At 37.2% G+C, this 26,034-nt stretch overlaps 6 protein-coding genes across 6 annotated transcripts; 5 read left to right on the top strand and 1 right to left on the bottom strand.

Annotated features, from left to right (window-relative positions):
* Positions 1-1,947: 1,947 nt before the first annotated feature.
* LOC114538319 (synaptonemal complex protein 1-like) lies at positions 1,948-5,362 on the top strand. The gene is made up of 2 exons (XM_028559472.1): positions 1,948-2,143; positions 3,862-5,362. Exon 2 carries the CDS (start codon positions 3,981-3,983, stop codon positions 4,932-4,934), a length of 954 nt encoding a protein of 317 aa, XP_028415273.1. The 5' UTR covers positions 1,948-2,143; positions 3,862-3,980; the 3' UTR covers positions 4,935-5,362.
* Positions 5,363-6,601: 1,239 nt separating this feature from the next.
* LOC114538322 (kelch domain-containing protein 8A-like) lies at positions 6,602-10,671 on the top strand. Its single transcript, XM_028559474.1, has 2 exons — positions 6,602-6,625; positions 8,946-10,671. Exon 2 carries the CDS (start codon positions 8,978-8,980, stop codon positions 10,406-10,408), a length of 1,431 nt encoding a protein of 476 aa, XP_028415275.1. The 5' UTR covers positions 6,602-6,625; positions 8,946-8,977; the 3' UTR covers positions 10,409-10,671.
* Positions 10,672-15,316: 4,645 nt separating this feature from the next.
* On the top strand, positions 15,317-16,334 carry LOC114538323 (golgin subfamily A member 3-like). The gene has a single exon (XM_028559476.1). The coding sequence runs from the start codon at positions 15,409-15,411 to the stop codon at positions 16,282-16,284; it is 876 nt and encodes a 291-aa protein (XP_028415277.1). The 5' UTR covers positions 15,317-15,408; the 3' UTR covers positions 16,285-16,334.
* A 205-nt stretch (positions 16,335-16,539) lies between these two features.
* On the top strand, positions 16,540-17,571 carry LOC114538326 (kelch-like protein 18). The gene has a single exon (XM_028559479.1). The coding sequence runs from the start codon at positions 16,540-16,542 to the stop codon at positions 17,569-17,571; it is 1,032 nt and encodes a 343-aa protein (XP_028415280.1).
* A 4,029-nt stretch (positions 17,572-21,600) lies between these two features.
* On the top strand, positions 21,601-22,439 carry LOC114538325 (actin-fragmin kinase-like). Its single transcript, XM_028559478.1, has one exon. It carries the CDS (start codon positions 21,621-21,623, stop codon positions 22,437-22,439), a length of 819 nt encoding a protein of 272 aa, XP_028415279.1. The 5' UTR covers positions 21,601-21,620.
* A 447-nt stretch (positions 22,440-22,886) lies between these two features.
* LOC114538316 (E3 ubiquitin-protein ligase TRIM58-like) lies at positions 22,887-26,030 on the bottom strand (the record flags this gene model as incomplete). Its single annotated transcript, XM_028559465.1, has 5 exons — positions 22,887-23,169; positions 23,410-23,538; positions 23,619-23,854; positions 25,053-25,428; positions 25,985-26,030. Coding segments are annotated over 5 exons (1,002 nt in total), but the record flags the coding sequence as incomplete, so codon positions are not given.
* Between the last annotated feature and the right edge of the window lie 4 nt (positions 26,031-26,034).

Below are 26,034 nucleotides of genomic sequence, written 5' to 3'. Positions count from 1 at the left end.
TGAGATCTGCAGAGGCGTACATTATCGATGAAGAAAGATGGGTCCCGTTACCAGAAATGAATATTCCCCGTTACCTTCATTCAGTTGTAGCCATCGACAATCGAGTTGTGGTCAGTGGTGGTGATACTGGCCCAGGAAGAACAGATACTATCGAAATATTAGATCTTGATGAAACCCCTCTGCGATGGATCATCTCTGACGCGAAACTGCGTGTTCCACTGTGTGCTCATCAGACGGTTGCTCGTGAAGGAAAGTTGATAGTCATCGGGGGAAATGACGAAAATGATGATGCTGGAACTAGGGGGAATTCAAACAGAATCTATGAAGTTGACCTCGCACACCCCTACTCCAACAGAGATTTGTGTTTTCTTCCTCAACCAATGTCATGGCATGGCGCTGTGATGGTTGACAATAAAATATTCATCTTTGGTGGAGGAAAAGGCCCTAATAACCCATACAATCAGATCTCGGTGTTTGACCCTAACACAAACACTTGCCACCAAAGTGTCCAAGGTTTGCCTCACAGAGTTCAAGGACTGGCCGCGGTAATTTGGTCAAACAGAGTCCTACTGCTGGGAGGCGTTGATGCTGGTCATCAAGAATTAAACACCGTCATTTCGTACAACGTAACGACAGGTGTAACAAGGCCATTGGTTTCAATGCAGCAGCGAAGAGGTGGTTGCACAGCTGTCATACATACCATCCAGGGTCAGCAACAGCAACAAGAACGAGGTGTGATTGTCGCTTTAGGAAGTTTGGGAGACCTTAACACAGTTGAAAGATGCGTTCTTGGTACAAATGCCTGGAATGATATGCCTCCCACATTAGAAGCTCGACAACTATTCACCAGCAACACAGCAGCCGTTTTTTCAGCCAGCATTCTAGTTTAAAAAGAACATTTGAGTATCAGAACAGTGAGTAAAAAGAACATCTCAGTCTTATATTCATTTTTAGAATCCACCTTTATATATTATATATATTTAGAAAACACTGCACACATATCATTGATTTTATTGCCTTATAAAACATAAAAATATCGCTATTGCTTTTTGAATCACAATATTAAAACTATATTAGAAACATTCGAATAATAATTCACTCAACACTGCATATAAATGTATTTATTTCACTACAATGTAGTTAATTCAATGTTTATTTCATAATAAGTTATTTACAAAACAACGTGAAATTCGCTTAACTTAATGTTAATAAATTAAAGTATTTTAAATCGCGTCTTAGATTTTCTGGACCACTGCTTACAGCTACGAAATGAGTTTATATCGAACCAATTGTTAGCGATTCATTCACCGACCTAATGGCAATGCTATGTCGCTTAATATGAGCTCAAAACCGCAGTTTATATCTTCACCATTAAAAATGTTTTGCAAACCTGAAAAGAATATACAAAGAATGTTTACTGTATAATCTCAAAATATCGTTAAAATGAAAAGATTTCTCGGGATACGCCGAGAAGAAAACGACACTTGAATCGAAGCTATTTTGTATTCATTTCAGTTATAATGGCGTTGACAGTTATAACATTGTCATTGTTGAATGTTGATAGCCACATTATATTTTGAAATAACTCCTTTGTTTGGTGTTTTGCAATCACCAAATACAGTTCAAAACTTAGTTCACAACATAATCTAAAGAATAAAGGTAAAATAAATGAATTTTGAGAGGTACGCCGAAAAGATTTTAGGTTTTGAGCGTTTTCCCGCCAAAATACGCGACATAATAAAAAATCTCCTCTTGATACCATTCGGGCGACCATTTAAAGTCTTTTAACCCAATAATCTTAGCACAAAGCGATGAACACCTAAGATTCAGACGTCTTTGATCGGCCAGTTCATCTTCAAACTAATGCAACAAGGCTTTTTTGTCCGCTGGGTCAATAATATAATGTCTCAAGGGATTTTTGAGACTTCTAAAAACCTTTGTTACATCGCGTGAAATTTATTCATAAGCTGACAAAAAAGCGATGTAAAATGTTTCAATATTCCGGCCCCCGCAAAGAATGTGCGATTCAATGATAATGACTTTGCTATGTTTTGATTAAAATTACAAACATGTTATGACAAAAGTGTTCTTGCAGAGCTGCTGTTATCAGTCTGAAGACGTATTTGGCTCAAAATTGAACTCGGTAAGATATTTCTTGAAATTTTAACCTTATACAATTATGGCTGATTCATGCCTGGTTTGCGAAGACAAATATTAAGTTTACTCCACCGTTATATATTGATATATTTTATATAATTTACCTTTGCAAATCGTGCACACGGCAGGCAAAATATTTCAAATATCTTACTGCAATAAACGTATACGTTTTAGTTTATTTTGTCGATCGAAATAGCTCATAAGAGCTTGCGATAACGTGGGTATAATGCTGAGTGTTTTCCAGGAGTAAAATTTGGTACATAAATGGTTTTAAAGGTCGAGTGTTGGCAGTCGAAATTCTATGAATTCCTCAAATAATATTACGACGTAGCTTGTAAACAATTCTCATTACCAGCCATTTATTATTGATATTGCTCCAATATATAAATATATTTGCACCGTGGAGTCGGTAGCGATTCGATTAAAATCTTAGATGGTTTAAAAGGTCGAGTTTTGCCAGTCGAAATTTTGGGAACTCGTCAAATAATATTACGACGTAGCTTGTAAACAATTCTCATTACTTCCATTTATTATTGATATTGCTCCAATATATAAATATATTTGCACCGTAGGGTCGATAGCGATTCGATTAAAATATTACGACTTTAAGTTTTGCAAATCGTAATTAAATTTCAGTAATTTGATATCACTTTCTGTTTACAAAACGAAACTAGACACTGCATGTCGGCATTTTATTCGGGTCTGATTCGGCTGGTAAACACAGGTTATTTTTAGGGTCGTGTAATCATTTACAAGACGAAATGATTGTCTACGAACAGAATTTCGTATACCGAACGCCTTCTGAACGAATCATTTGGAACAATTTCTGAAATTGCGTAGTTTTTGAGATAGCAAGTATAGTCTAGACGTTTATCATAAACAATGCAATTAATTGCTCGATCAATTGCTAGCGGAAGTTTATTGTTTCGGAGTTTGGGTTCAGTAAGAAGTAGTGAATTATCAGTGCTATTTCTACAGTACAAGACATTTTCACTTTGAACAAATATAAAGTAAATAATGCGATGTGTTTTATTCAAACATAGGAACATTGAATTTAAGCTAAATCGAGTTTTATTTATATAATAATATTACGTAGTTAATAACCTCCTATTATCACCTTAATAAAGAATTCCTTATCGCTGCTTGGGATTGAGTGGGTGTTGATTTTGTAAATATATTTCTCGAGTGTTCCGTTTACCCAAATCAATATTGTTATTAAGAATTCCGCGTTTCGCTGGTATCAAACATAGCGTGTTTTGGATGTACTTAGCAGTTATAAAAACGCGACTTTTTTACTTCTTATTCGTTGAAAATTCTTTGCACAAAGAAAAAATATATATTACGGGGCCGGTTGTTCAAAAGCCGGTTAGTTTAACCCTGGGTTAAATCTTTAATCGCTTGTTTACAAAGTTCAATATCTTGATTATTTTTTTGGACCGATTTTTTCCAAAGTTATAAAACAAACAATGGTTCAGAGAAACACAACAACTAAAATACTGGATTATCATTTAACCGAGGGTTAGCGCTAACCTAGCTTTGAACAACTGGATCCAGAAAGATAACTGGACAGGTATTATAGTTCAAGTTTACTGTCAGAAGATGGCTCAACAATTATTTTTCATATTCGCCAATCAATCTAAGGAATGGGCGGGTGTAAACATAGCCTGAATTTGGATTAACCCGATATCCCAACCTCTTTTCTAGGAAGTTGGTCCAATCTTGGTGATTTGGACAGTTGGAGACAGCGTAGCTTGGGCTTCGGTCAGCATTTACAATCTCAAGGAAATACAAAAAGTGTTTGATCTTTCGAGACGTTTTTAGCGATGGAAAGTGAAACTGAAAGAAAAATAGCGAGACTGGAGTTGGAGATTCTTGAACTGAAAATACAGCGTGGAAAAGGAGCAGATAAAACTTCAGAAGAGTCGAAACCAAGGGAAGAAAAGTCTTCATTGAGTGACCTAGAGTTGGAAAAAAGAAAAGTTGATCTTCAATCCCAAATCTTGACAGGGAAAATTAATCGAAAGAAACCACTTTTTGGAGCCCCTGTAAGAGAAAAAACGGAGGAAAAATCGGGGCCTTCGTTGGAGGAAATCCGACTAAAACGTGAAGAAAAACGTTTGGGGATTAAAATATTAGAAATTAGATTGGAAACAACAAAAGCAGGAACGACGAAATCCGTGAATCAGGGAGAAAGATTGGAACAAATGAAAGGAAGCGAGGAACCCTCAGCGAAGGAATTGAGATTGGAAAGAAAAAAAATGCAGTTAGAGGTTCAGATATTGGATATACAATTGGGACAAAGAGAATCAGAGGGGAAACAACGGAAATTGGAACTGGAACGAAAGAAAAAAGAGTTGGAGTCTCAAATATTGGAAATGAAATTGCAACAAATGGAGACAGAATTGGCAGTTATTGAAAAGGAAATTGAGAAGGAACAATCGGAAGGAACATTAGAGCCTTCAGCGATGGAGTTAGAACTGGGACGAAAGAAAAAACAATTGGAGTTTCGAGTATTGGAAATGAAATTGGAACGAGAGAAAGCACAATTAGAGTTTCAAATATTGGGAATAAAATTGGAACCAACAGAAGCGAAAGCAATGAAGAGGAAACAGGAACCTTCACCGTTAGAGATTCAACTTACAGAGAGGAAAGCGCATTTACGGTTTCAGATATTGGGAATGAAATTCCGACGGGAAGAGTTAGAACTGCGGTCTCTAACGATGAAGGAAATTCTCCTGACAAGAAAAGCGAAACTTTCAGAAACGAGCATGTTCTAGGCGGACGCGCAGATGGTAAAAGTCAATTCTTTTCGGCAGTGGTTCCACCAACGGAATTGGGTGTAATGAAAAATTCCAAAATTTTGATAAAAATCATCTAATAGGACATTTCAGTTAATTGAGAAGTGTCTGGGAATTCTCGTTAGAGAGAAACACTTTAATGTATATGTAGGTTTATATCGCTGGGTCTATAGAGTGTTCAGTGATTTGCACAATGCATCGCACCTTCATATCAGTATAATTTAATAAAAATTCTTTTAGCTTGATTCGTAAATAACTTCCCCGGAGTAAAATGAAAGGGGGTGTATCATGTAAGAAGCATTTTGTTACTTCGATGAAAATATCTGTAATTGTAATTGAACATCATGTAATCTTTGACATCAAATATATAACGATAGATTAATTATTAATTAGTATAATATAATATTCAGTGTAACCTTATAATTGTCTTTCATATTTAATTAAAAAGTTTAAAAAACATACTGTGTTTTTAAAATAAAATGTGGTATAACAACTGCTTAAAATAGACAAAAACACTTCTCGAGGTGTCGACCTGAGGGCCTTTGTCAGAAGAGTTAGTCATATCAACATTCCTGACGAAGGCCCTCAGGCTCAGGTCGAAACGTTGAGAAGTGTTTTGTCTATTTTAGGCAGTTGTTATACCACATTTGATGCTAAGTTTTTGAAGAGTGAAGACGCTGCCACGCTGCTCCTGATTATATTATGTTTTTAAAAACGTTTTCTAACTAATCCGCACCAGATTTTTCCCAATGTTGTTTCAACAATTAACTTACTTACTAGCAGTACGTTCTCACTGCTTGCTCCCAGCTTGTAGACAAGTTTAAACCTTTTTCGATGCTAAAATTCCGGACGCATGCACTTTCCAGCAAGTACGTTCATTATTAAATGAGCTACCATTACACCCGGGTAAAGCTTTATCCAATACGTACTATTTAGTCAATATTGTTGAAGATGCATTGTTTGTTACATAATGTTATAATGTTTTAGTAGCTACATACAAGCGGAGAGTTTGATTCATCGCGTGAAATTTATCTGTAAAGAAAATAACACAATAATGTTGTGAAATGTTTCAACAGTCGCCCCCGCGAAGGATACGGTTAATTGGCAATGAGCGCTCCTACAGAGATTTTGTTATGAAAGAGACTTGACTCTCTTGAAGAAATTGCTGGCTGAGAACTTCATGAATTTGGTAAGACATTCCTAAATTACAACTGAATTTATGTTAGGATTTACTAAGGCATATATTGACTGTTCCGTCTACCGTTATATATCGATATATATCTACAATTTGTCTTTTGAAATCATGCAAACCACAGGAGATATATTATATATAAAAAAATTACTTCGGATATATCTTTCTTCAGAAATTGTATTTCCAATTGTTCAGTTCCTATGGAGCTATAGCTTAAACACTTCAATGAATTTACAGCGCTCCTAAATTAAATATTTTAAGCTGTTCGTTCACTGAAGTAAGCGAATGAAATTTCCTGTTTGTCGATTGCTTCCGTTGTTTAAGTTGTCAAAACCAATGTTCCCTGTTTCAACTTTTATATATGATTATGTTGTTTGTATAAAGGTAAATTATTACGGCTGGCATCGCAAGTGCAGCCCTAGTTCGAAGTATTAGCAATTTGGTCCGGATAAAGTATCTGTAAATTGGCAAAGTAGGGGTAAGTTTTTAAACGTATTTCAATTTTTAAATTCAAGCACAATATGGTTTCCTGCTGTGCGTCAAAAAGTCAAAGAGACGAAATTCTGCTTTTGGTGTTTGTATAAGATTCCGTCCGCTTTACTGGGTAAGCACAACTCTGTCATTTTTGATCAACTGGGTTTACGTTGCGCGATAAATGCTAGTCGAGTAGTTACTGAATGGAAAAGACTTGAACAAGTGATTTGCTGGAACTTTGCACTTCACATAATAGTGATTTTATTAAAGACATTGCAATTTTATTCCTTGACCTTGCAACGCTTTCCCTTTCGGTTCCATAACAAATTTAGGAACACTATTTTAATGTTTTGATTGGCTAATTTCTCGCTAATCTTAGCGGAGAACAAAATTAATCTTAGCGGAGAACAAATCTAAGCGCAGAAATTCGTAGCATTGTTGTCTATAGTTTTCTATTGCGTGAATGAAATTACTTAGATTTGGCAAGTTTCCTTGGAATAGGTTATACCTTTCTCTGCATCATACCTTTCCTCGCGTTTATAAGCTGATTAAAAGTGTATAGTAAATTTACAGCCTGTTATCAATATGAGGATGTCCAAATCGCCGCTCCGAACGGAATGTGTAGGCAACGTGAAACGCTGCTGCGACAAATATATAAACATTAGCTTGATTGTATTTTGAAAACATTTTTAATAGTGAGTACGATCATGATGTACATTAGTTTGTTGAAACACAGTAACAGGAATATTGCATTTGGTCCTTTTTATCGTAAATGTTTACAGTGTTATCTTGTATCTTTGAATTTATCCACTGGATAGTGGATTTAAACTACCTCCGGACCTTGGATAAATTTATCCAGGGGCCGGTTGTATTAAGCCCGCTTAGCTTAAACGGTGGATAAGTCTAAAATAGAAAGCAAGTCTATCGTTTTATTTAACTAGCGAACTAAATGTTTTTAACCTTAATACAAAGCTACTGTTTACAATGACATATTCAGTGCATAATATTCAAGAGTGTTATTTAATTTTGACTTATCCGCCGTTTAAGCTAAACGGGCTTGATACTACTGGCTCCAAGAGATAGCGATTTTTATCCGCTGGATAAAGTTATCCAAGCTTCGTGCAACGCAAATTACACGCTGGATAAAACTTATCCGTTGGATAGCGAGTTATCCACCTTTCGAACAACCGGCCCCAGAGCCGAGGTCTCTCTTCTGACTAAAAAGCGTAAGCGATTCGTCACTGCGCATTGCTTGCTGCGCATGCTTAGCAAGTGACTAGAGGCATTCACGGTGAACCCCTTATTCCGAAATGCCTATTTCAAAATGGAGCCGAACTGTTTGAGGTGAAAAACTGCACGATGTGTTCAAATGAATGTACAGGTACAGGTATAGGTATAGGTACAGGTATAGGTATAGGTATAGGTATAGGTATAGGTATAGGTATAGGTATAGGTATAGGTATAGGTATAGGTATAGGTATAGGTACAGGTACAGGTACAGGTACAGGTACAGGTACAGGTACAGGTATAGGTATAGGTATAGGTATAGGTATAGGTATAGGTATAGGTATAGGTATAGGTATAGGTATAGGTATAGGTATAGGTATAGGTATAGGTATAGGCATAGGTATTGGTATAGGTATAGGTATAGGTATAGGTATAGGTATAGGTATAGGTATAGGTATAGGTATAGGTATACGATTATCCGCAAAAATTTACCCGCATTTTCTACCATTATCCGCAAGAATCTATCCGCATCCACCTATCCGCACCCGCGTTTTCTACCATACCGGCTACTATGACGTAAGCAAACAACGCACGAGAATGACGAATCTCGTACTCGTAGTCACTGCTAAAACTCCCTATTATCTGATAAAGGCCGGTACACAGCGACAATCGTACATAACACATTTCTTTCTCAAATTTCATCGTCTGAACATGGAAACCTTTCCGCTTCGATTCAAATTTGTCGCTGCGAGACGACCAAGACCGGGTAATTATAGCTCTTGCGTACAATGATATTATCATTGTCTCCAAATGGTTCAAACGAAGCGATTTGTTGCAGCGATTGTCGCCTTAAAACGTTGGTGGAGGTTTTGCGTGAACATACTTGAAATTTTTACCCTTTGACTTTATGAAAACTAGCAAGGTTTTTTAGCACTTTTTTCTCACATTTTTCAATTCTACTAATTTCGGGACTGTTAAACCGTTTTTTAATAATATTTTGTTATTTTCGAAAGGGTAATCTGTTAACCATTTCATAGATACCCGGACTACAGAATGGACATTTTGAAGATTTGATGATTTTAACAACTTTCATTTAGGTAAACTAACATTGCAGTTGAAACAGAATGTAATGGAGTTGGATTCAGAGGTAGAAAAAAGGTTGGAACAGAAGAGAACGGAAATTAAAATGGAAGTGGAGGGAGCTGAGTTGGAACAGATACGAATGAAGCTGGGTTTACAAGAGTTGAGACACGTAGGAAGGGAGTTAACAGTGAACGAAATGGAATTGCGCTTGGAGGAAACGGAGTTGGAAAAGAATAGAGTTGAGTGGGAGAAAAGGGGAAAGGAGTTGGAAAAGAAAAAAATCGAGTTAGAACAAAGGAGAAAAATGTGGGAGGCGAAGGCAATGTGGTTGAAAGAGAAGAGAATGGAGTGGGATTCAGAGTTCGAAAAGTTGAGAAACAGGGAAGATGAGTTGGAACTAAAGACAAAGCATTTGAAAGTTACAAAGAGGCGAATGAAAAGTGAGCAGTTAGAATCAAACATATTCGTGGTGGAACCTAAGAGAATGAAAGTGGGGTGGGATGAAACTACGCCTGCTACTCGGACAGCATCCAGTAGATCCGTCGTGACACAAGATATTTTTGTAATGGGTGGACGTGGAGAAGATAGAAAAATTCTTGGATCTGTTGAGAAATATGTATTTCATGATGGGAAATGGGTTCTTCTGCCTGAAATGAATACTCCTCGTTCCTTCATGTCATCTGTTTTTGTTGGTAACGAAATTGTTGTCAGTGGTGGTGATACTGGACTTGAAGTAACCGACACCATCGAAACTCTGAATTTTGATGAAACTCCTCCACAATGGATTACATCTTCTGCAAAACTGCCAGTACCCTTGTCAGGTCATCAGACGGTTGTTTATCAAGGAAAGTTAATTGCCATTGGCGGACATAATGGTAGTGAAGGATTTAATTCCGATAAGATCTACGAGGTTTGTCTGACCCCACCTTATTCCACTAATATTCTGTGCTTTATGCCCCAACCAAGGGCGGGGCACGGGGCAGAGTTGATCGGCGACGAAATCTTTATCTTTGGTGGGACAAAAAACGTTTTCGCGCCAAATGACGACGTCTTGGTTTACAATCTTGTTACGAGAGAGTTCAGAGTGATGAAAAGTTTGCCTTACGCAGTGCACGGAATGGCCACAGTTCGGCAGTCGGGTATAGTGATATTGTTGGGGGGCATTGATCACAACGGAGAAGAGTTGGATCGAGTTATCACGTACAACATTCAGTCCGGAGAAATCAATTCATTACCATCGATGAAAGAAAAGAGAGGTAGTTGTTGTGCTGTGAGGAGTGTCATGCCTGATAGCATTGCTGGTTGCTCATCTGACGAAACTACCGAGGTCCTGGTGGCCTTGGGAAGTTTGCGAGATATCAAGACCACAGAATATTACGATTTTCGAAGTAAAAGATGGAAAGGCATGCCTTCTTTGATTTTCCCTCGCAAATATAGCACAATGGTAGCGTCGCCAAGAGAATTCAATTTCGTGTAGTCAAGATACCTTCTGCAAATCAACTTGTTATAGAACGACACAACTTGCAAAGAAAATAATTCCTTGTTAAAGTGTTATTAAATAGAACTGCCGTGTGCTTTGAAAAGCAGAATTGGTGAAGAATGAAATTGATTTTGAATAAGGGAGACTGAATGGACAAACATTTTTATCATTGGACATGAATTTAGACGTAGATATTTCTCGTAGTCATAGAAAATGATAACTTTCTGGTAATGTAATGCCAGCTTCATTTCAAAATTAAACCACTGTATCGTAATCAACAATATTCTACCGACACATTTTACACTCGTTTGCAATTTTCAATCAGAATTTTTAATTGTATTAAAATATATCAAAAATAAAACTCAAGTTCTCCATATTGCGATCACTACCCAAGCACCAATCTTGTTCCCCGAGCCCGTGATTTCCTCTGAGATAAATGAAATCAGAAATGATTCTGATTGGTCGTACAAGCCGTTGGAATCATGAAATGTTGAACCCGCGCTGACCAAGATAATCGCTTGCACTTGAACAGATAACCTTAATTTTCAAAACTGTAGCACAGAAGAGGGTTATTTTTAGAGAAGGCTGAAGACATTTGCTTTGGCGCGTTCATTACATGTATTTTATTCAATTTTGAGATATGAGGTTATTTGCTCAAGTGCCAGCGATTATTTTGGTCAGCGCGGGCAAATTTCCCAGCTGTTGGAATGTTGTAATACAATTCAAACCTAAAACAAACGGAAGAAACAAATCCAGTAAGGATTATCTCTTATTGATCCAGTGTTACTACAGGAGGAAACCTAAACTAAACTAACTTTATTTATACTGGATAGCTCTATCAGTTCTAAACTGTTCTTCCTAGAGGTCCAGTAGGGATCATCTCTTATTGATCCAGTGTTACTACAGGAGAAAACCTAAACTAAACTAACTTTATTTATACTGGATAGCTCTATCAGTTCTAAACTGTTCTTCCTAGAGGTCCAGTAAGGATCATCTCTTATTGATCCAGCGTTACTACAGGAGGAAACCTAAACTAAACTAACTTTATTTATACTGGATAGCTCTATCAGTTCTAAACTGTTCTTCCTAGAGGTCCAGTAAGGATCATCTCTTATTGATTCAGTGTTACTACAGGAGGAAACCTAAACTAAACTAACTTTATTTATACTGGATAGTTCTATCAGTTCTAAACTCTTCTTCCTAGAGGTCCAGTAAGGATCATCTCTTATTGATCCAGTGTTACTACAGGAGGAAACCTAAACTAGCTTTATATACTGGATAGCTTAACAATCAGTTCTAAACTATTCCTCAAAACCTTTTTAAAACATATATACAATTCTCAAAGCATAAATATCAAATTATCAATTATTGCGAAACATATTCCGTTACACATTCATTATCATACAGTGATATTATCACTTATTCATTTCAACCATAGGAATTTGCGAAATGACTAATTCGCATAATATATTTTGATTCTGGGCTTGTAGGCAACTACAGCTAACAGCTACCTGCTGTAGCGCGTTTCAGCGCGCCACCACCTCCCGTAAATGTGGACAGTTTTGTTAATGTGGCAATAAATGTATAAGAAAACAAGACTTCGCTTCTCTCCAGATAAGTCGTGCGTGATAGATCTCGCAGTTAGCTTCAAATATATACAGTAGGGGGCAAAAGTTTGAGTCCAGTGACTGTATTTCATTGTTTTAGCAGCATATATTAATATTCTAAAGAAAACCTTACCGATAAGTGAACTAGAAAAAAGTAAATAAGTAAACTGAAAAATACATGCTGCACAACAACTATGAGATGTTATGATATTCATTTAACCTATGTTAATGTGGCAAACATGCATTTCATGTCAATGTTAGTATCCTTCTTTTTTGCCCCTGAAATGGCCTTTATTCTTGCTGATTCCATAGGTTTTGTAATGTCGCACGTTCAATACCTTGCCAGCATTCGTTGACCACTTGCCTCAAGTCATCCTGGCTGGTGGGTCTGTGTCTCGCCCTTTTCCGGTTAAAACGGTCCTACAAGTGTTCCATAGGTTTTAGATCTGGAATTTGAGGTGGAAAGCCATGAGAACGAGATCACCAGAAGGAGTTTGCCTCTAAAAGTTTACCAACCATAATTACCAACCTTAAAATATATTTGCGAATGTCTGGCGTTTACAATTACTTTTAACACAGACTCCGTGTTTTCCACCGAACCCCCCGGCACGGTGGAAAATGCGGACCCTAGTGCGGACTCCGTAATAAGACTCCGTACACCGACTCCGTACTCCGACTCCGTACTTTCCACCACGCCTTCCATTTCATTATATCATTATTCATTAGGCAACACAAGTCCACAACTCAAATGCTGTATTTATGATATTGATATCGAAAGTAAACTGTTAATCTAGTCTTCACACATCTGATTCCCTTCAGAAAGATTCAATTTAGGTAAGTTTACGATCCTTTTAATATCTCGGAGTTACGGTTTATATTTCCCTTCGTAAAGAATGACTATTCTTTGAGATTCAATCTCACGCGACTTATAACACAACCGTGCGTATATTTTTTTTATGCATGCTGTGTTTATACAATGTTAGGCCGTGTATTTAAAGTTCCAACTGTAGCAGAGTTTAAAACGTAATGACAGGAGTTATTATGAAGCTGCAACCTTCAAAATGTATCTCTAATTTAAGCAGAACAGGCTATATGAATGATATAAAATTTAAATGCTAAATGCATTTCATTTCCACTGTGTTTACATTGTAGCCATAGTGCATCTCAGAGGCCGAATGTTCGCAAGATGGATAGCTTATCCAACGGATAAATCTGCTATTCAGTGGATAGTTATCCATTGGATAAAAACGCGTTGCACGAAGCGTGGATAGTGGAGTGGATAGCTATCCAATAGATAAGTTAAAATTTACCAGAAGAAAACAGGATTATCCTGAAATTTCGTACAACAACGTCAGCTGTTGCTCAGCATTTATAACATTGAATTCATAATCATTACGAATTCTCGAGTATAGTTAAAGAAAAATGCTAAAGTAAACGATATAATTTTTATATGGCAACAAAGATTAGCTTATTTAGTTTGCGATTATACCGTTCTTATATCGACACGACCAAAACTGGCCGAGTTCTCGTGTTTTAAAAATTGTTGCTCGAAATAAAATTTTTTCGCCGATGGGAATTCGAAATGAGACCTGCAGACAAAAGAAAATGCAAATTTAATTGAATCGACAAACTGTTATGTAGCAAAATTTACATAAATTCATGTTCATTTAATAACGAATTTAGGGTCCTATGCCTTCAACATGTCCCCCGTTTCTGTCTATGCAGGATGCCTTGAACTGCTCGTCGAACCAGTATCAAAAACACGATCGAGTCATGATTGTTACAGGAAGTTAAATTAACTATACATTTCTAATCTGTGATTATTTGTGGTATATATGTATATTTAATTTAACTTCCTGTAACAATCATGACTCGATCGTGTGTTTGAAGTCGCTGGTCTGAAGTGGGGTGGCATTGAGGTTTTTACAAGTTGTTGGGGATACGTTTGGTGTTGATAAGGGTGCAGTGTCCCGTGTCGTAAGAGATGCATATGTGTCCTTGGCACTTAACAGGAGACAGCAACAGTTTATTAAATGGCCAACAAACGTGGAAATCCCAGACATCAAAAATTTTTTTTTTTGCACTAGCTGGCTTTCCGTGCGTAATTGGGTGTATCGATTGTACCCACATCCGAATTCAGGCTCCGTACCAGGGTTGGTAGATAGCTGCATATTTGAGGCCAAATAACATCACACTAGTTCTTTGTTTCCTTTGTCTTTGCCTTTTGTTTTCTTTGTTTTTTTGATAGCACTAATGACAATTTGGCCTCAAATATTTGCATATCTACCAACTCTGCTCCGTACGTGCACGAGTACAATTATGTAAACAGGAAGCGGTATTATTCATTAGGTAATTACAGCTGGATTAAATGCTCACTAGAAATACATTGCATGCAAAATCCCCTCGCCTGAAGCAATGAACCTATATTTCCATCACTGAAATTCTATAATACTCGTTTCTGCTGAATGATCGAAGTCGTAAAGTAAAATCTTATATCTTGGTACAATAATAAAGTCGACTCTCGAGCTGTCAAATTCGACTATAATCATAATTGTGCTACGAATAGTTTTAAATACTACAATTTTTAGCGAAATTTCATTACTTTTTAAACAGATTCACCTTTAAAATTTCAACAAAATTGACGAATAAATTCAAAGAGGTGTCATACATTTGTTGATAAATCCAAACTTACAAAATACTTACATGCTTTAAAATACAAAATCTACCCATTTACCTGCTCAAAAACACTTTAAAAATGCTTCAAAATCGTAGATTTTTTACCATCCATTTGAATGAAAGTTTTTCTATCCGAAGGCATCTCTTACATTATATTTTAATCAATTTTACGAGTCAATTTTTCGTATATTTTTAAGACCATCAAAATGAAAAATATTTAAAAAAAAGTTTTATAATTCAAAATATCAGTTATGCTGACGTGACCCAAATTTTAATGTAGCCAATCGCACGTTTCTAAACGTTTGCTAGTTACCAGTTTTAACTCGTCTTAAACTCACGCATGCGCATAACTTACAAAAACGCCCAACGTCCATGGCGGACAACTTTCATTTCGCATTTGCATTCCCTGGGCGTAATTAAAATCTGCGGGCGGAATTAGTTCCCTCGCCCGGTGCAGTGCTTCGCACCGGCTCGGGGATCATTACAATAGGCCTAGCGTGAGATTACTGTTGTTTAATTTTTCAGGTAGTCTGTCTTAATCACACAACGAATTTTCAAAACAGTGGAAAAGTTCTTCAAGATTTAAAATCACAACAAAACTTTGACGAGGCATAAGATCCAAACGACCTCAAAGCGAAAGTTACAGTTGGAATGATGGTAATGAAATTGTAACGAGAAATTGAGAAACCGATTCGTGGGATTTGCAGAATTAAAATGGAACGTGGGAAGGGAGAAGAAAGCTCTTCAAAAGAATTGCAATTAAGGAAAGAATATCCTGAGTCTGCAGGGCATGACGTCAAGTTGGGAAAAGAAGGAACTTGGTTAGAACCAAGAACACAAGAGATTTCATCAAGGAAAATGATACGTTATCACGAGAAGGGTTTAGGTCACTTAGGTGCGTTAAAATCGAAGACAAATAAATGGGAAGTGGAGTTGGAATCGAAGAGACAAAAGTTAGAAACAAAGAAAGTGAAGTTGGAATCGAAGAGACCAAGGGTAGAAACAAAGAAAGTGGAGTTGGAATTGGAGGAAAGAATGGTGCGTGATAATATGAACAGCCTTGAATCATGTATAATGATGCTCAAGGAAATAAATAGAGTATTCGAGATGAAGAGATTTGATTATAAAGATTTGAAAGTAAAACTGGAGGAAGAGGATTCAGCACGAATGACGTTGCAATCCAGGGATTTGGAGTTGGAGTCAAATATAAAGAAGTTAGAAAATGAATTAGGGGAAAACGAACCAAAATTGAAACAAATTAAGATGGAATCGGCGTCGACAGAATTGAAACAGAAGGAAATAGAGCGGGGTTCAGCGGTAATACAGTTTGATCAAAAGAGAATGAAGTTTGGTCAAAAGAGAATGAAGCTTGGTCAAAAGAGAATGAAGCTTGGTCAAAAGAGAGTGGAGTTGGGTCAAAAGAGAATGAATCTTGGTCAAAAGAGAATGGAGTTGGGTCAAAAGAGAAAGGAGCGGGATTTGGCGTTTAAGAAGTTCGATCAAAGAGAAATTGAGTTGCATTTAGAAAGCGTGAAGCGGACACTGGATAGGATGGGGTTGAAGTCTCAGAAAGGAGAGTTGGAGTTTTAGAAAAGAGTGTTAGAGTTTCAGAAAGGAGAGTTGGAGTTTCAGAAAGAAGAGTTGGAGTTTCGGAAAGAAAAGTTGGAGTTTCAGAAAGGAGAGTGTGAGTTTGAGAAAGAAGAGTTGGAGTTTGAGAAAGAAGAGTTGGAGTTTAAGAAAGAAGAGTTTGAGTTTGAGAAAGAAGAGTTTGAGTTTGAGAAAGAAGAGTTGGAGTTTGAGAAAGAAGAGGAAGAGTTGGGGTTGCAGAAGGCGGAGGAAGAGCTGATGAAGTTTGAAGTTGAGAAAAAAGATTTAAAGGAAAAGAAGTCGAGACTTAGGGAAGTGCAGTTAGAAGAGACGATACACAGGCGAAGAGATGATACACATGCGCAGACAGCACCTGGTAGATCCGTTGTGACGCAAAATATTTTTGTAATTGGTGGAGTTGGACAAGATGGAGAAATTCTTAGAACTGTCGAGAAATATATATTTCATGGCGGTAAACGGGTTCCCCTGCCTGAAATGAACATCCCTCGTTCGTTCATGTCATCTGTCGTTGTTGGTAATGAAATTGTTGTGAGCGGTGGGGATACTGGGGCTGAGATTACCGACACCATCGAAACTCTGAATCTTGGTGAAACTCCTTTAAGATGGAAAACATCTTCTGCGAAGCTACCTGTTCCCTTGTCAGGTCATCAGACGGTTGTTTATCAAGGAAGGTTGATTGCAATCGGTGGACATAATGGTGATGAAGGATTTAATTCTGACAAGATCTACGAGGTTTGTCTGACCCCACCTTATTCCACCAAGACTTTGTGTTCAATGCCCCAACCAAGGGCGGGGCACGGGGCAGAGTTGATCGGCGACGAAATCTTCATCTTTGGTGGGACAAGAAATGTGTCCGCGCCAAATAATGAGGTCTTGGTTTACAATCTGGTTACGAGAGAGTTCAGAGTGATGGAAAGTTTGCCTTACGCAGTTCATGGAATGGCGACGGTTTTTAAGTTGGGCATTGTGATGTTGCTGGGAGGTATTGATCAGAATGAAGAAGAATTGGATCAAGTTATCGCGTACAATCCTCAGACAGGAGTGGTCTATCCATTACCATCGATGAAGGAGAAGAGGGGTAGTTGTTGTGCTGTGAGTCACCAAACCACCGGGTTTATAGTAGTCTTGGGGAGTTCGCGGCGAAATATTAGGAGCCCGGAACGTTACGATTTCCGAGACGGAACCTGGCAAGATATGCCTCCCTTAAATAACCCTCGCGAACGCAGCACAATGGTCGTATCCCCAGTAATTTTCGACTTCATCGAGTGAAGATATCCTCTACGATAAAACTCGTTACAAAATAACTTGGTAGAAAGAAAGAATTCCTTGCTTGAATATTAAACAATTACTTCATGGCTTTAGTGTTTAGATGGCGTGATTGGGCTTCGACCAATCAGAACACGCGTTATATACATTTTATTTTGTAATAATGATTACCACATAGAACTGTTCTGCATTTATCACAAAGCAGGATCGTTAAGGATGAATTCAAATGAACTTGATTCATCCTTGATTCCACAAACATTTCTAAAATTAAACATTTTTGTCATTATACACATTAAGACGTTAATATAATATTTCTAAATGATATAATCTTTCACAATATTATGCAACTCATAATGTATCATATTTAACGTTATAAACATTTTTTTGAGACAAGTTTTACTACTTCTTAGGATTCTCGTTGTACTTCTACATTAAATAAATATATCCAAAACAAAACTCCAGTTCTATATATTGCGATCACTGCCCGGCCACTCAAATAGAAAACGGGAACTCCAGAACCTCTGCCCAACAACACAGTTAATTGCAATGTTGTCAGACACTTTTCTATAACAATAAATTAATCTACATCGGCAATTACAATGAAGGAATTTCGAACAAAATTTATTGAATTGATCCAAATCCTCACGGAGTAGTTTCTTTAAATATCGCCTGTCATTTCTCTCAGATTTCTGGAAATTTTTCTCAGATTTCTGGAAATTTCTCAAATCGAAGTTTTCCCATCTCGCTACACATATACACACCTTCCTGCAAGTATATGTTTACTATAAAACGAGCGACCATTTAAATTGTGCGCTTTCCAATACAACATTTAATATTTTTGAAGACGAATCGTCTGTTACATAATGTTATAATGTTTTCTAAATTTTGGTTGCCGTAGAGAGTTTGATTCATCGAACTAGCCGTAGAGAGTTTGATCCAAGAAATTTATTCAAAAGCCAACAATAATGTTGTGAAATGTTTCAAAAGTCGCCCCCGCAAAGGATCTACGGTTAAATGGTTATGAGTTGTTTTCCGGGTATCTTTAGGCTGCCACGAATATACATATTATAATAGAGGCATTCCTGCAGAGCTTGTTATGAAAGTGATTTGAGGAAGTGCTGGCAGAAAACTGAATTTGGGTAAGATATTTCGAAATTACGGCGCATGATTCTTCTCTGGAACTGCTCAGATTTATATTGAGTTTCCGTCTGTCTTCGTTATATATATATCGATATATTTCTACATTTGTCTTTCAAAATAATGCAAATCAAAGAGAATATACATAACAATTACTCCAAATAAATTCTTCCTTAGAAATTGTATTTTCTATAGTTAATTTGTCGGACTGGGGTCGGTTGTATGAAAGCTGGATAACGCTATCCACCGGATAGTGACTTTTTCAACCGTTCTAAAGATACTTGAAAAGCAATAAAATTTCAGCTTTAGAACCAACAATCGTTAACGAGGATCCTTAATTTAGGAATACTAAGATTTAATCGAAGTTATACCAAACAACGGGCGATTTTGAGGGGATTAAAAAAACCACTATCCGGTGGATAGCGCTATCCGGCTTTCGTACAACTGGCCCCTGATAGTTACTGAGTTCAATAAACTTCCAGCAAGATCATTTTAGCGAGCTTCTCGGTAAATTGTACATTTTGAGCTGTTTATTCATTTACAGGAATGAAATTGCGTGTGTATTAATTGCTTCTCTTGTCAAAACCAATGTTCCATGTCTCCAAAGTATATTTTTTCGGCTGACATTGCAATTGTAGGATTAATAATTTTCAATTTCGTGCTGATAAGTAAGTATAGATCAATATTACAATAAATTTGCAAACTAGAGTGATGTCTTTTTTAACTTATTGCAATTCTTAAATTCCAGCACAATATAATTTCCTGTTCTTCGTCAAAACGGAACCCACTTCTGACTTTTTTGTCCGTGAAAGATTCAGTGTGCTTTGATTGGTGAGTACAACTCGTTTTAGATCAACTGTGCTTCATTTCGTACAAAATATAAGTTGAAATTAGTTAGTAAATACTGGTGTGGCGTTCCTTCATATTTTTACAAGCCAAGCTTTCGAATTTTACTGATTTCAGGATTTCTTTTCAGCTCTATTGGTTATTTTTTCTGTGTTTAATATGACAATATGGCGACTGTATTTAATGACAGTCATCTTGAAACAAATTTGTTTCTCCTACAGAGTTTTTAGATATGCAAATATTTGAAGCCAAATTATCATTAATGCTATCAAGAAAACAAAGAAAATAAAGAACTTGTGTGATGTTGTTTAATATACAATCTTCGTGTAATGGCCTAAATCTACTCACGCGATTGGTCGAAATCAATCACGTGATTTCTTGTTGCCTGGCGACAGATCACTTGCCAACCATACAATGAAATTTCAATATTGGAATTTTTCGTGCATTGTATGGTCAGCGCATACATATTTATATGACCAGTTAGTTGGAGTTTTCCTACATGAAAGAGCCTGGCAGCTAATAAATCATTTACTTAATTAAGGTTCTCGATAGTGACGTGTTTTACGGCTGGACGAAATACTTATATGTAGCTATAAAAGTATATAGCAATATAGCAATATTATTAAACTTGAGAATAAGCCACAAGCCTTGAAACAGGCCCCATTGCAGGGGCCGGTTGCTCGAAAGGCGTTAATTCAGCTTAAACGGAGGATAAGTTCAAAATGGAAAACAAAATTATCGATTTATTGAACAACTGAGCTGAAATATTTTGATGTTCAGTTCAGATGTTGAAGTTTAATCATTCACAAGATGTATGAGAGTATTTTTAAACTTTGGCTTATCCACCGTTTAAGCTAAACGCCTTTCGAACAACCGGCCCCAGTTTAATATATGGAAGCGATTTGATTGATACATTACGTCACTGTTTTGAAACTTACCGGACGCTTGGTTGAAAACGACAAAACTGCAAAAATGAGGCTTGATAGTTTTAATAATATCATGTGAAAACCGAATTTAATCATTGTTATTTGAGAGTCCCTACAAAATATTTTGTCGTTATCAACCTCATAATTGATCATAACCTATAACAGCAACAAACCTAGCCAGGGCCTTTTTTTAGAATTTTTTAGTGGGGGGGGGGGGCAAAATGACTAAAGGGACTTTGTATTTTTTTAAAGTGATTTTTTTGCACTTACTTGCCTCTTCGGAAGTTTGTTTCGTTTTCTGCACTTCGCTTAGAAGCGTAAAGGTCGACACAGACCGGACGCGAAGCGGCAACGCGGTGCGAATTTTCAGTTTTCAGAAGCATATAAATTAAATTCTGGGATCAAAATTTGGAATCTATGGACGCTAGACCAATCAAAATTTATTATTTTAATGCAATCTACAAGAAAATTTTGATAAGTTAAAATTTATTTGCTTTTGAAAAATATAAAACGTAAAAATAAAATAAAATTCATTTAACATGAAAAAGAATATAAACAAACAACTCAACAAAGGCTCTACGTTTCTCAGTAAGGGAAATTACAAAGGTCATTTAATATCAAGAAAAAATTTACTTTCACATGTTTCTTAACTTTTTATTGCTTTGTAAAAGGAAAATATCTCATTCACTGGGGGGGGGGCGAAAACCCGTCAGTGGGGGGGGGGGCTGAGTGACAGGATGAGGGGGCGAACGCACCCCCAGTTATATAGTTAAAAAAGGCCCTGAACCTAGCTTTGGAACTGCATGGTAATAAAAATGTTTTGTGATTATCAAGGGCTTAATGAAATCAACAAAATACTAATTCCATTCAATCCTCTTCGTTTAGGCGATGTCTTTGATAAGGCGAATATTCCGTTTACGACGTAGCAAATCACGTTATGGGTCAGCGAATTCAGAAAGTGTAGATGAATCTAGATCTCTTACTTTTTATAATATGGCAGAATCTATCAGGTATACCTCTTATAATAGTCACTGGCGGTCACCTCTTATAATAGTCACTGGCGGTCAAAGTCAAAGCGGGGAAAGCCTGAGCTCTGCAGAAGCGTACAACATCCATGAAGAAAGTTGGATCACGTTACCAAAAATGAATCTTCCCCGTTACCTTCATTCTGCTATTGCCATCGATCATAAAGTTGTTGTCAGTGGTGGTGATACTGGCCCAGGAAGAACAGATACTATTGAAATATTAGATCTTGATGAAACCCCACCGCAATGGATCACCTCTGACGCGAGACTGCCTGTTCCACTGTGTGCTCATCAGACGGTTGCTCGTGAAGGAAAGTTGATAGTCATCGGGGGAAATGACGACAACGGTGATCCTGGAACTGGGGGGAATTCAAACAAAATCTATGAAGTTGACCTCGCACACCCCTACCCCACCAGAATTTTGTGTAATCTCCCTCAACCAATGTCATGGCATGGCGCTGAGATGATTGACGGTAGAATATTCATCTTTGGTGGAGGAAGAGGCTTCACTAACCCATACAATCAGATTTTGGTATATGACCCTAGCACCAACACTTGTCTCCAAAGAGTTGAAAGTTTACCTTACAGCGTGCAAGGAATGGCGACAATAATTTGGTCAAACAGAGTCCTACTTCTGGGAGGGGTCGATGCTGGTGGTCAAGAATTAAACACCGTCATCTCATACGACGTAACGTCAGGCATAACGATGCCATTGACTCCAATGCAGCAGCCAAGAGGTGGTTGTACAGCTGTCAGACATACCATTCAGGTACAGCAACAAGGACAAGGTGAGGTTGTCGCGTTAGGAAGTTTGGGAAACCTTAACACAGTTGAAAGATGCGTTCTTGGTATAAACGTCTGGAGTGATATGCCTACCACATTAGAAGCTCGACAACTATGCACAGTGGTCTTTTCTTCACCATTCAGCAACGCATAGTAAAATACAGTGGGAGTTCCTCTTATATGCATTGTCAGAACAACACTGTGCATATATCCTTCCTTTTTATATATCCTTCCTTTTTATATATCCTTCCTTTTTATATATCCTTCCTTTTCATATATCCTTCCTTTTTATATATCCTTCCTTTTCATATATCCTTCCTTTTTATATATCCTTCCTGAACTGAACTGAACTGAACTGAAAGAACTTTATCTCGCTACAAACAGCCCACCAGTCATGTGAGGAAAATTTCAATGGACAAATATTTTTACCATTATACATTTTTATCATTGATTATAAATTTAGACCTAAATATTTCTAATAGATAATGATAATTTGCTTCAAAAATTTTTGTAATTCTAGCTTCATTTAAAAATTACACCACTGTATATCTATAATCAACAATATTCTAAAGACACAATTCACGCTCATTTGCAATTTTCAATAAAAAATTTTAATTCTTATTAAAGAATCCAATATGCAAAACAAAACTCCAGTTCTATATTTTGCGATCATTGCCCAGGCACTCGAATGGCAAATGGAGAACTCCAATGACTCTGTCCAACAATGTTGATAGCGGCGACTCGAAATTGTACGCGATTTTGCAGTTGATTCATTTGCATGTCTGGTTTGCATTTCACATCACCCAAAATACTGCCATCTTGTGTGTTGACTGAAACACTTGTTGAGCTGCCTTTATGCAAATCTATATATCCATTTTCTCCACCTACATTGCAAAATAAAGGAACGTGAGTTTAGGTTTTCTCCTGTAGTAACACTGGATCAATAAGAGATGATCCTTACTGGACCTCTAGGAAGAACAGTTTAGAACTGATAGAGCTATCCAGTATAAATAAAGTTAGTTTAGTTTAGGTTTCCTCCTGTAGTAACACTGGATCAATAAGAGATGATCCTTACTGGACCTCTAGGAAGAACAGTTTAGAACTGATCGTTTAATGTGTCCTACCTGTATCACTCTGTAAAAGGTACTCCTGTACTGGATAGATGAACGGTCTCGCCGAAGGTGGACTCCACTGGACAGATATGACAGTTGGCTCAATTAGTTTACAACTCAACTGGACTGGTGCGTCTGGAACTAAATTCAAAATAATTTCAATTATAATATATCGGCAAAAATCAATATTTTCAGACGGATCTAAGATTATTTCCACCAACCTGCAACAATTTTTGCACAAGTTCTTAGTTCGTTGAGTAATGTTTCGTGTTTTGGAAACTGACAGAGAAGTTTGGAAGAAACACATGGTACAGTCTTACATTCCATCTTAAGGACATTTTTGACGTCATTTTCAACGTCTTTTTTGGCGTCCATCAAGCCAAAGTAGTCCAGACTTAAAATTTCGTCACATTTTCGACTGGCGGTTTTTGCACGGCTTGAAATCTCGATCATTGAACTGAAAAGAGAAGATAGTCGTAGATTTGTAGAATCTTAGCATGCAATAGAAAGGTGTCTGTATTAGAGAGGTGTTTGTGTTATAGAGAGATGCCGGTATTAGAGAAGTGTTTCTTTTAGAGAGATGTCTGTATTAGAGAGATGTCTGTATTAGAGAGATGTCTGTATTAGAGAGATGTCTGTATTAGAGAGGCGTCTATATGTATTAGAGAGATGTCTGTATTAGAGAGGTGTCTGTATTATAGAGGTGTCTGTATTAGAGAGGTGGCTGTATTAGAGAGGTGTCTGTATCGGAGAGGTGTCTGTATTAGAGGGATATCTGTATTAGAGAGGCGTCTGTATTAGAGAGGTGTCTGTATTAGAGAGATGTCTGTATTAGAGAGGTGTCTGTATTAGAGAGGTGTCTGTATTAGAGAGGTGTCTGTATTAGAGAAAGGTCTGTATTAGAGAGGTGTCTGTATTAGAGAGGTGTCTGTATTAGAGAGATGTCTGTATTAGAGAGATGTCTGTATTAGAGAGATGTCTGTTTTAGAGAGGTGTCTGTATTAGAGAGATGTCTGTATTAGAGAGGTGTTTGTATTAGAAAGAAAAGTCTGTATTAGAGAGATGTCTGTATTAGAGAGATGTCTGTATTAGAGAGATGTCTGTATTAGAGAGGTGTCTGTATAGAGAGGTGTCTGTATTAGAGAGATGTCTGTATTAGAGAGATGTCTGTTTTAGAACGGTGTCTGTATTAGAAAGGTGTCTGTATTAGAAAGAAAAGTCTGTATTAGAGAGGTGTCTGTATTAGAGAGATGTCTGTATTAGAGAGATGTCTGTATTAGAGAGGTGCTTGTATTAGAGAGATGTCTGTATTAGAGAGGTGTCTGTATTAGAGAGATGTCTGTATTAGAGAGATGTCTGTATTAGAGAGATGTCTGTATTAGAGAGATGTCTGTATTAGAGAGATGTCTGTATTAGAGAGATATCTGTATTAGAGAGATGTCTGTAGTAGAGAGGTGTCTGTATTAGAGAGGTATCTGTATTAGAGAGAGGAGTCTGTATGTATTAGAGAGATGTCTGTATTAGAGAGGTCTCTGTATTAAAGAGGTGTCTGTATTAGAGAGATGTCTGTATTAGAAAGAAAAGTCTGTATTAGAGAGATGTCTGTATTAGAAAAGCGCCGATATTTGCGAGGTGTATTACAGGGTTTTCATTACCTCAATTGTTCGTTAAGCGATCTTAAAGTGGCTTTATTTCGCTTATCAATTTCCTCCAAGATGATTTTCTCTCCATGATCAATCGACGTCTTCAGCTCACGAAAATACCTTCTAACAAGATCCTGAACTCGAATATCGTTTCGTTTCGTTTCCTCAATAGATTTTTGAACGTCGCTACGAGATTTTATATATTTCTCGCCATATTCGTCAACTTTTTGCTGCAAACGACACAGACCTCTCTTGTCGAGGTCTTCGGCTTCGTGAATATGGAGAGTTTTGTGATCTTTGTGGCTGCCTTCGATTTCACAGAAAGTACAACAAACCACTTTGCATTCGTTGCAATAAAGCTTGAGTTTCTCACCATGCTCTTCGCAGTCTAAGAAATAGATGAATGGTTTTAGTACTGAGGAGCGAGGTATGTACTAAAGTAGGTTAGATCTGGGTGCGTTGCAAATTAACAAGAGACACTGACAGATAGTTTTGTTAACTTATTAACTGACAATACTCTTCCACTGATGAGTAAAATCATCTGGCATTAGACAGAGTAAAATACTAAAATAGGTCACATCTGGGTGCATTGCAAGCTAATGGGTTAACAAGAGACACTGACAGATAGTTTTGTTAACTTATTAACCGACAGCACTCTTCCACTGATGAGTAAAATCATCTGACATTAGACAGAGTAAAATACTAAAGTAGGTCGCATCTGGGTGCATTGCAAGCTAATGGGTTAACAAGAGACACTGACAGATAGTTTTGTTAACTTATTAACTGACAATATTCTTCCACTGTTGAGTAAAATCATCTGACATTAGACAGAGTAAAATACTAAAGTAGGTCACATCTGGGTGCATTGCAAGCTAATGGGTTAACAAGAGACATTGACAGATAGTTTTGTTAACTTATTAACCGAATATTACATCATAACAAACCTGGTAACGCGTCCAAAGAGCTGTTATATCGTCTCAGAGTTGGCCTGCCG

Source organism: Dendronephthya gigantea, unplaced genomic scaffold (assembly GCF_004324835.1).
Source record: "Dendronephthya gigantea isolate DGI-Jeju-01 unplaced genomic scaffold, DenGig_1.0 000180F, whole genome shotgun sequence".
Classification (NCBI taxonomy): domain Eukaryota; kingdom Metazoa; phylum Cnidaria; class Anthozoa; order Malacalcyonacea; family Nephtheidae; genus Dendronephthya; species Dendronephthya gigantea.
Note: the sequence above shows the minus strand (reverse complement) of the source record. Positions and strands in the feature narration are given on the sequence as shown.

Bases quoted from the DNA above. Each gene is read 5' to 3' on its own strand.
- LOC114538325 (XM_028559478.1), top strand. From the start codon at position 21,621: ATGAATCTTCCCCGTTACCTTCATTCTGCTATTGCCATCGATCATAAA.
- LOC114538319 (XM_028559472.1), top strand. From the start codon at position 3,981: ATGGAAAGTGAAACTGAAAGAAAAATAGCGAGACTGGAGTTGGAGATT.
- LOC114538326 (XM_028559479.1), top strand. From the start codon at position 16,540: ATGAAGTTTGAAGTTGAGAAAAAAGATTTAAAGGAAAAGAAGTCGAGA.
- LOC114538323 (XM_028559476.1), top strand. From the start codon at position 15,409: ATGGAACGTGGGAAGGGAGAAGAAAGCTCTTCAAAAGAATTGCAATTA.
- LOC114538322 (XM_028559474.1), top strand. From the start codon at position 8,978: ATGGAGTTGGATTCAGAGGTAGAAAAAAGGTTGGAACAGAAGAGAACG.